Below are 10,737 nucleotides of genomic sequence, written 5' to 3'. Positions count from 1 at the left end.
TTAATCTCACCATATTTTTTGTCAGTTGTTAATAAAAGATGCTTTCTACATTGGATTTTTGAAAGGGAGCTCTCTCTAAGCAGATGTTTTGAACTGTTTCTTACTTCAGACAGGTATGTTGTGATCAAATGTAGGGAATATTAGCCATTATAAAAAGTGAGGCCAGGGCAAGGACTTTAACGATGAAAATGACAAAGAGATGAGTGCGAGAACAATGACTCTGTTTTGGAGCATAAAACTGAACTAAGAGCAACTTTTTCAACAGCTGAAGGATCTTCAAAAATAAATATTTGGTAAGGAGAGGTTAATGTAAAATATTCCTAAAGATCTGAATTAGCTCCTTGCTGGTATAAGTAGCAGGCAGGCTGTTAGAAGAAAACTGGTGGGCATCCATTAACAAATCCTCTACATACTTAAAAAGCATCAAGAATGGATTTAAGATATAGCAAAATTTGAAATCCAAGAGCCACTTTAACAAACTTCTCAGACATATTTCTTATAAAACTTGACACACACATGTAACCCTCCCACTTCTTGTATCACACCAAAACTCAGAACTCTGAAATCAAATAATAGATTTATTGATAAGTTGCAGTATTTAGAAGCCAGACATACTCACAGCTTCTACTCTTAAGCCACGTATATTTAATTATTCCAAAATATCTGATGTAGCTGTCTTCAGCAATTGTAATGGAAATAAGCTATCATTTTCTTTGTGGCCGCAGCCTGATACAAATATCAATTATTTTGTTGTTGGAAAACATTAAAATGTCAGCTTGTATAGTAGACATATGTAGCTATGTTTCAGTGCAGACTGCAGATGTGCAATGAGACTGACAGTAAAAAGAATTATTTTTCCAATATAAGTCTTGCATGGAGTTATAGCTACCATAAAATGACTGTTTCCTGAACAGCAGTTTATGCTGCTAAAATCAGTTTTAATTCTTAATACAAAGTAGACGCATAAGTAGTTGTAATAAAATCTATGTATTTTTAAAAAAACAACACTTTTTTAAAAAAGGATGAGAAGAGTTGTTCAAATGCTTGACTGTTCCAGATAAGCTTTTTTTTCCCCCAAATACCTGTGTTCTTTCCCTTCATTAGGTAATATTTTACAAAGACAAACAAATGCCATTCTTACAATTTAGAGGGGCAGCGTAATGGCTGTCAAATACTATGGTTTGTCTTCAACTTTTTCAGAAGTACGCTGGCAGATGTAGGGATTCTCGGATTGTGCTTTCAGTGCACGGAACACTGAATGACACTGAAGTAGCAATGTCACACAGGGATACTCAGACTTACTAGGAAACTTTGTTACACGCTCAACAACAACATTTTAAGGTCTTTAGTTTTTCTAAAGCCCAGCTTTGATGTTCTGTTACAATTGTTTATAGAATAGATTTAGAAGTCACTGCATGTCATTTAGAAGTTTTGTAATTTGATACAATTTTTGGTTGTAACTTGCACAGGTATCCAGGGCTTCCATAACTTCTTTCTTTGAGGCTTGCACTTCTGAATTAAAATGGAAAGGCTTATTTCAGAAGGTAAAACTCAAATCTTGACAAAGCTGTTATTACTGCCAAAAGGCAAAACTTCAGAACCAATTGTTTAGATATATAAAATCCATTATATTGCTTCCTAGTATGTGAAGTGATGGTTATTATTATTGTTTATTTTTATATATGTTTTCATGGTATTTTTGTGCAAAACCTTTTTTCCCCCCCACTCTGTTTCCTCAGCGTTAATCCTCTTACATCGTAATCATCTTCACAACAATTCTACTGTCATGAGTGGAGGACTTTATCTTTAAGGGAGGAAAAAAAATGCCTCATCCAAGGTAAAAAACAGCCAGAAAAAAAAAAATCTGGTGTTATACAAGAGTATAATACAGTAGTAAAAACTGGGGTATGACAGAAAAAAAATCCTATTTCTGTGAAGTCAGTGGGAAGCCTGACCTTAAATCACACTGAAATACTGAAAACAAATGGCAACATAAAATATTCCTCTCATTCACGTGTTTTGTTTTTTTTTTTTCCCCTGATTGTGGAACCAGTCACTAAAGCTGCTGTTACAGTGCAGGTATAAAAACATCAGTGACACACATAATTTTACTGTTTGTTTTGCTGAAAATGGAGAAAATGCTCTAAATCCAGAGTACCTTGTTTTGTTCTAGCTGCATTCTGGCTCCAACACTCACTGAGAGTATCACTTGCTACTATTTTCTTCAAAATAGACACAAGTAGAACCACATTTTGTAACTTCACAAGAGAGCATGACACAACTCCCTAGGAGCCCTGAGAAAGGGACACTTCCAGGTGCGGTGGCAAATGCAGACGAGATGGTCACATTTACTCCCACCTGCCCATCCTCCGTCTACACACTCAGGTCATTGGCTCTCAGCTGTAGTTGATCTCTTAGGAATAAAGCGGTAATACAAATATTCATCCCGAAATTCAAATTCATTCGTAATGTGCTGGATGACGCCTCCTTTCATCAGTCTGTCTCCATACATCACAGCTTCACCACGGTCAGAGGCAAGGCCAACTTGGATGAGCCAGTTCACCAGGTCACAGCCAAAGAAGATGCCAGTGGAGATCTTTGCACCACACCTGTATGTCAAAGGAATGATTCACCCACATGTTCTGTAAATCTGGTATCACCACTGCACGATGGAAAAGGCAAGGAAAAATAGCAGGAAACAAGGAAAGACATCATGATAGTTAAGAGCATGTTAGCAGAGAATTTGCAAGTTTTGCATTTTAGGGACATGCCAACGTTCACTACCTTCTCCTACAGACAATTCAATGAGAAGCAAAATTTACGTACTGTTATTTTAGGTCTCTGCAAATAAACTTCAATGAACACAAGCAGCAGCTTTCCTACAAACACACACAATGCGAATCTATTTATTGGATACTTACTTCCCATGTACTCATTAGCATGACCATTTCTGCAACTAAATATGATTTGAGTGCTGAGTGCCTGCAGCAGCAGGACCTCAATCTGAACTTTAATGCTGTTTTATAATTTCTCTACAGCTTTAAGCAGACATTAACTACTTACATATATTGTAAACAAAAGCCATTTAACTTGCATATCTGGTTAAATATTTATTACAACAGGCAGTACTAAGAATAAATGAAACATTTACAAGAGGACTAAACTAACTTTCTTTTACATATTTATGAAGCAATTCCATTAGCATCTAGCTAGCTGCAGTAAAAATACCATTCAGAAATTTACCTGCAGCAATGAATGTTTCTGCTTATCTAAGATCTGCTCTATAGAAACCAAGCACAGGGTTTTTGAAGATGATTAATAAATATACAAGATAAAAAAATAGAGAAAAAACGTGTTTTTCCTTTTTTTTTTCCCCTAAGATAAAAGCAGCAGTAACATAGAGCATGTGTTAGTATCTTAGCAGAGAAATAAAAACGAAAATAAAAATCCATGATCGCAAGGTCTCAGTTACAGCATATTTAAATTGAAGAGGATAGAATTAAGTTAGGTGAATATAATAAGTACTTTGTTTTAAACCACAAGGAGAAAGAAGACATGAAGCTAGTTCTGCACAAACATAATATTAAAACAACAAAGCAATGAATGTCAGATTTTGATGTATTCTCAGATGATATATAATTAAACAAACAAACAGCACTAAAAACAACCAAATGAACAGCCTAAAGCCCAAGAAACTACAAAAACAGCAGAAGCAGAGGAAACACAGCTATAAAACCTGTCCTATTCTAAAACATTTTCTGATACTTCTTTTTTGTTTGACAAGTCTTTGAACTGCCATAGTTCATTTTTTCCTAAATTAGCGAGGTTCCCTGGATTTATTTCTTACGGAACATTACTGATTTCTGGGGAGACTGAATGAAATCATGATCCAAAATAGCCAGTGCTGCCAAAAAACCGTTCTGGAATGTGTTCTGAGTTTATCTGACCATTTAAAGAACTGTCCCCCACCCCAAACTAGTCCTACTAGAAAGTTCCCATACCATGAAAAGTGAAAGTGTCTTGTTCAAACAATTCTTCCTATTTCTATTTCATACAGTAAATGTACAAAGGCAGACAGAATCTTTTTCTTGTTCCGGCTTTTTCTGTTGGCACTTCTCATCTACCTCCAAATACCTGAATACATAGTCTTCAATTCAGGTATCATAATTTGTGTCTGCAAGCTTTGGCGATCTCATAAATTGAGGTTCAGGTCTCATGAGAGGCATGAACAAAACAAATTGTATGAATTCAAAGATGTAAGTGTTCTAAAAATGTTATAATCGCACATAGTGAGTGGCCTTTATTACAATGGTTTTACCTCTTGCAATATCTATTAGTAAACTCTGTAACATAAATACCAACACCTTAATCACAAAAAACAAATGAAGCATCTGAAGTTTGACAAAAAGTCATGGACATACACACTATTACAGGCATTGTCATATGCACTTCTTCAGAAAGATTTTGTCTCCTAAGCTCCTAGTAAATGAAAGAACTGGGGCCAAGTCTTCAAGACATGTTACAAAACTTTTGATACTATAAAACCTAGATGGGATAACATGGTAATTTGTACCTCTATGTTTCTGTTTTAGACTGGAAATATTTTTCTAAATATTACTAAATTCTTAATCCTCACCTCAATGTTTCTGTAAATATTCCACAACAGACATCACCCAAAGAATGACTATACTGCATTTCATTATTTCCAAAAGGTGAGATATGACCTTTCATAACAGTTATATGTGCAGGATGAAAACCTTACCTTCTGCCTTTGACAATGCTTTTGACACAGTGATCTCTATGATAACGAACAAACTGTTGACAGGTCATCCTGATTTCCTCGGGTAGAGTGGGATCTGTATGCTCTGCTGCTTCTCTACCTCCCAAGAGAAATTCAAGTCTGCAGCGGGGGGGGGGGGGGGGGGGGGAAGGATCAAAAAAAACATCAAACAAAGGTACTTTTAAGGAGACTGCAAAGAAGAAAGGTCTTCTAATTTCCAACCTAAACCTCCCCTGGCACAACTGGAGGCCGTTTCCTCTAGTCCTACTGCTGGTTATCTGTGAGAAGAGGCCAACCCCCAGCTCGCCACAACTCCCTTTCAGGCAGCTGTAGAGAGCAATAAGGTCTCCCCTGAGCCTCCTCTTCTCTTCTCCAGACTAAACAACCTCAGTTCCCTCAGCTGCTCCTCATAGGACTTATGTTCCAGGCCCATATACTCATGCGCCTTTTGGACACTGAAAGGTTTTATGCTGGGCTCAGGTAGAAGGACAGACAGAGAGTAGTTGGGAGCCAGCTTTAGCTGCTGGATTCACACTGCACCCAGACAGCTGTAAGACAAACATTGCTTTGTACTCCTCTACAGCGAGGTACCAATGAAAATCTCCATTTGCACAAAGAACCTGTATGAGCTAACAGGATTTTAAAACAGTGATGACAGAATCTGTTTCAGTGCTCACATCTAAGTTATTTATCAGTTGAAATTATTTCTGAAGATCCATCACCTCAGTCACCTAATCACATGCTTCACCATCATTAGACAAGGATTTTGTCTATAGGGAGACAGTGAGATTTTTGTCTGTGCAAGTGTCTTTAGGGCAGCAGTAAAATCTGGTGAATCATGGTGAACTGCAATTAACTCACCACAACTGGGAACAAAAAGAAATTTGAAAAATAAAACAAATAGGAAATTGAATGCTATGGCACTAAACACTCACAGCCCCTTAAAAATGATTAGTGTTAATAATTAAGTTTATAGGCATAAATGTAAATTTTCTACTTACCTTCGCTTGAATGGCAGAATGATTAAATGCTTATCTAAGCCAAAAATACCAAAGGAAATGAAACCCTAGAGGAAAAATGCAAAAAAGAAAAAAGGAAGATAAAGCAAAAACGTTTGGTTTCTCAATAACTGAAAGAAAATGTTAAAAACTCATTGCCAAAACACAAGTGAAAGGTATCTCTCTTCCCTAGACACTACTTAAAATTCATTTTGTTTCTGCTTTGATTTTTCATTTGGTCCTTAAAAAGACAGATTAACATATAACACTCTGTCAAAGAAACAGTTCAATAAACCTAATGCTGTGACATGCTATCTGATAAACAAAATGTCTGTATCCTTACATAGCCAGTTATTTAAATCTGACTTTCCTTGACATTAGCAAAGAAATGACTTAACTGATTACAATTTACATGCTAGAATGCTCTCCTGTTAATTCATTTTTCTACACTGCTTTTGTATAAAAGCTAGTATATCGTTACTTGACACTGCACTGCTTCTCAGAGGCACACCTGTCCACTGATTTATAAAACATTACTCTGGTAAGTGTATTAATACTGCCTTGCTTTCACCTTCATAGGTAACAAAGCTAACTTGTATCAGTTTGCATGTGAAATAGACTATTTTCAGCTGGAACATTTATACATCTAATTGACAGGTATTAGTTAATGAAACTGAAGAGATAATTACTTAAAGCTTTATAGGTAAAGTATCCATGTAGCTATCTTGCACGTATTCAGTTATACTGGTGCAATTCTACAGAAGCTGGTGAAACTTTTTGGTACAAATAAGGCTAAAATCCTCCTCAGTCTCTATGGGCATTTGGCACTGCGTTGCCATTTGTACATTTGAAAGCGTGCACGCACATGAAACAATTTCATTATGATAAGAAAGCTATCAAAGGAAATGAAAAAGCTCAGAAAAAAAGGCTAAACAACATGAACTGCTGTCTTCAGCATTACTTGAGGACTTCATCTTACAGTGCTTGTAATAGCATGAGTTGCAATGCCTATCAAAGTAATTTTCAGAATTAACATTGATAACTACCTGACCAAAATTAAACACAGCACAAAAGAACTGCAATTCCACATATAGCCTTCCAGGCTCTTGGTTGAACAGCCACCATAAACAACTGGAAAGATTCTGTTAAGAGAACAAAAAACAACAATCAAACAACAAAACCACCAAGCCTGTTAAAAAAAATAAAAAAGTACTTTCTTAGTCTTCACATGGTAATAGATTCTTACAACATTCACTACCTTTATTCAACAAATAATTCAGATAAAAAGAGGGCATAAACACCTTAGAACATCATTTTAGTTAGGCTTATTAGATGAAAAAAATAAAAAGAGCTCGTATGTTTTAAAAAAAATAATGGAAAACATACCAGTGTAGAGGTCCTGCCTCTTCACGTTTACATAAGGAACTTGGTTTAAGCATACTTAGGTATTCAAGCTAACACAGACAATATTAGCCCAGACAGATTTGCAATATTTGTCTTCAGGCCTGTTTAGCCGAGTCCAGTACTTTCTAAATATTTTCTACATAGTTAAGATTGTGTTAAGCTGAAGCACATACCACTTCAGCTATTTTAGATGCCTGATAAAAGGAAAAAAACCAACAACAAAAAACCACCAAATTTAACCCCTTTGGGTGTAAAGGTTAATGAATTAGTATTATTTCATAGTATGTAAGTATTCATTCAGATACAACTAAAATAGAGGCCAAAATTTGGGACACCTCTTTTACATAGATGTAAAATATATTGCAATGGAATATTTGATACAGAAAGTTTGAGAGGGAAAACTTTTTTTTTTCCCCATTTAATACACATTACCAACTTGGTTACCTTATCCCCAAATCACTAAAAGCAACAGAACAGCACTCTTCCATTTCAAATAATGTCTTACATTATCTTCATTACTAAAAACACCTCAAAGAAGTACAATTTCCAAATTCTAGCAAAATCAAATGGAAAAATTTTTGTACAGTCTCCTTCAGAAGTAGAATTCGTTTTATAGTTTTAATTAATATCTAGGGAAAAAGACTAGCTCTTGAGCAAAATGGGAAGAGAGGTGGTGGTGAAGAATTAATTATCCAATAATATGATTCAATTTTTTTTTCCTTGTACCTTTAGGGTTTTCCAGTGAGACTTGCTCACTAACACCGTTAGCCTCAAATTGCCTTTAATTTATTGTGTAGCATGGAAAAATTAATCTTATCATATACTCCTTAAAACAAGACACTGAAATAAAGCCTCCTTATTAAATATATTACCACAAAAAATAAGGAATTGGAAGATTTTCTACTGGACTGTCTACATGGCTTTCCTAAAAATCATTCTACTTCAAACAACAGGGAGATAAAAAGTATTTACAGCAAACAAGCCAACAACAAGAAGTAAACACAGCAGCACGTGTCTGGCCAACTGTTTGTCTCCAGTCTGTAGAAGCTGTTCTTCCTGAGCCAGTACACAGGTTCGAGCACTGCAATGACTCACACACTGATCAGCTGAAAAACAAACCATAAATTTTCATTAGGCTTTTAACTTACAAAGCATCTCTAAATCCGGGAGAAAACTTATAATTTAACGTAGTAAGTTACATTAATAAGTATCTGTATTGAAGTCCTGCACACAAAGTTAATATTAGCTTTGACAACAACCAGTTCAGACATCTATTCCCAAATAGAACAGTTTACACATGCTCCTAAAATGAGGAAACTTTTTACAACAGATCTCTTCCTTCTAAGCTTTAATGCAAATACAAAGTGTGGTTAAAATGTAGAAATTACTATTAGGGATAAAAAAAAAATAACAATTTCTCAGGACAGTTTTGAAACCTAGAATTAATTTCTGGAATAAGTATTTTAGGTATACCGTCAGCTGTGATGTTTTTACTCTGTATCTCAGTGTCACTATATCTTGAGATAGCTACAGAGTTCTCAGGAATTCTGAGCATCATCCTCTAGATGGCAGTGAAAAACCTCCTGGCAAGGACATAACTAAGAATTTGGGCCAGATACCTGTCATAGTTCAATGAGATAGCAGAAGGATTAGTAATTATTGCAGCAAGTTACACAAGTGTATCCATTACAATTTGCTTTTAGTGATTTACAGTTTTGAAGTGTTCACTCAGTAGGCAGAAGAAAATCCCACTCAATCATAAGATATGATTTCTTATCCTTCAGGATAAGAAAATTAAACTCGCTTTCCCTGTCACTGGAAGACATTCTTACGATGCTTGTCTGAATCACATCACAGAATAATAGCTGGCAATATGTAGAAAGCTACATATGGTGAAAGGAGATAAAGCTAAGTATGTTTCAGCATGAAATATTTAGACTTTTTGAAGGTTATGCTGCATGCAAAAAAAACCAAAATACATATGGATAAGAACTCCCTTGTTAAGGATGGAAAAAAATAACACGGAAAAAAAAAGGAAAGGTTTCAACAATGAAAGTTGTCTGCAGGGCAAGTGATGTATGATGAGAACAGGCTGAGCATGTAATTTTCCAGCAGGTGCTGAACAGACAACTTTGATCCATTTTTCTATTTCAGTGATTCCTAAGGCCCCCTTCGTCAATTTTCTCCACATCTCTCCCCTAGACATGGATAATACAGCAGCACGGACATTTGATCTAGTCTGTAGTACTTGCTTCTCTAGATCTCAAGTTTCTTATTCAAAACCTGTGCATGATTATAATAAAGAATTTAATGGACTTTTTTTTTTTGGGGAGGGGGGATGAGATGTGAATATGAGTATGTACAAAGTACGCTTAAATCAAAAACTGCTAAAATTGAGGCAAAGTAGGACTGAAGTAGCACAGAAGTTTAAAAACAACACCCCAAAAAACAAACTATCACCCCCCCCAAAAAACAAAAACCAACCAAATGCATACAAAACTGTTCGTCTTGAACAATGAAAAATTCCCAATGAATATCAAACAGAATAGAACAAACATCACAACAAACATACCAACACTTGAATTTAATATGAAATATAAGTTAACTAGGTAGAGATGAGAGAACTGCAGTTCTTAACAACAGTTGAGAGAACAGATAGTTTCACTGTGAGTGTAACACACGCAAACGTTGTGGAGGAGTATCAATCACAGAATGGTTTGGATTGGAAGGGACCTTAAAGATCATCTAGTTCCAACCCTCCTGCCACGGGCTGCGACACCTCTCACTAGACTAGGTTGCTCAAAGCCCCATTCCTGGGGCATTCACAACTTCTCTGGGCAACCTGTTCCAGTCTGTAACACTAAAACAAGGATACACTACTGTTTTACCTGTTTCAATGGAAGGAACCTTGCTTTCAACAGCATTTGGCATGGCTTTACTCTCATTAGCACAGGGTAATTCCCCATTTGTTGTCTGACAAGAACAGCAACCTATTAAGTAACACGATAGTTAGTTTCTTTCACCACCACATTTTTTTCCAAGTATAACACTATATACACTATGCAGCTCACAAATAACCTGAAAGGGGAAAGTGGGCAATTCTTCCAATTTGCTAAGAGGGTATGTGTGTTACACTACAAATATATAGAAATATTTAACACAGCACTACCACCATGGAAGTAACACAGGTACTTTTAGCTAGAAGGGAAACATAAGGGAAGTGACTAAGAAAGCTAAACATAAACAAGGAGTAGCAATGCTGTAGGCATGTAATTTATTTTCAAAGAGACAGTTTAATGGGCAAATGTCCTAAGACACCCACTGGACTGCATTTATCACATGCTTATCAAGACACCACTACTTAAAAAAAAAACACAACATACACGCTTTTTTTCCCCCCCCTCCTGTCCACTTCCCCCACCTCTACACTGATAATCAAACCTTTCTCAGAAATATAACCCAGATTCCTTGGAAAGTTGTATCTAGATCTTCTTCCACCCTAACTTGAAGTTTACTTCCACTTCAAGTTAACAACAATCCTTCCCAGGTCAGAAT

General features: G+C 36.0%; 1 protein-coding gene across 6 annotated transcripts in view; it reads right to left on the bottom strand.

The window, feature by feature from the left end:
* Positions 1-563: 563 nt before the first annotated feature.
* The window catches only part of GPR155 (G protein-coupled receptor 155), a 36,807-nt gene continuing 26,633 nt past the window's right edge, over positions 564-10,737 (bottom strand). For 5 of the 6 annotated variants that reach the window (XM_080600819.1, XM_080600823.1, XM_080600820.1 and 2 more), the window contains 6 exons: positions 10,071-10,172; positions 8,155-8,288; positions 6,825-6,920; positions 5,782-5,846; positions 4,763-4,900; positions 564-2,609 (listed from right to left, as the gene is read on the bottom strand). In XM_080600819.1, the coding sequence (XP_080456945.1) occupies positions 2,387-2,609; positions 4,763-4,900; positions 5,782-5,846; positions 6,825-6,920; positions 8,155-8,288; positions 10,071-10,172 (758 nt within the window). In that variant the 3' untranslated portion in view covers positions 564-2,386. Of the gene's footprint in view, positions 2,663-4,762; positions 4,901-5,781; positions 5,847-6,824; positions 6,921-8,154; positions 8,289-10,070; positions 10,173-10,737 lie in introns of all 6 variants that reach the window. The other variant, XM_080600824.1, reaches the window with a different exon arrangement.

This window comes from Anser brachyrhynchus, assembly GCF_964034855.1.
Source record: "Anser brachyrhynchus genome assembly, chromosome: 7".
In the NCBI taxonomy this organism is placed as follows: domain Eukaryota; kingdom Metazoa; phylum Chordata; class Aves; order Anseriformes; family Anatidae; genus Anser; species Anser brachyrhynchus.
The sequence above is the reverse complement of the archived record's forward strand: the minus strand, read 5'-3'. Positions and strand labels throughout refer to the sequence as shown.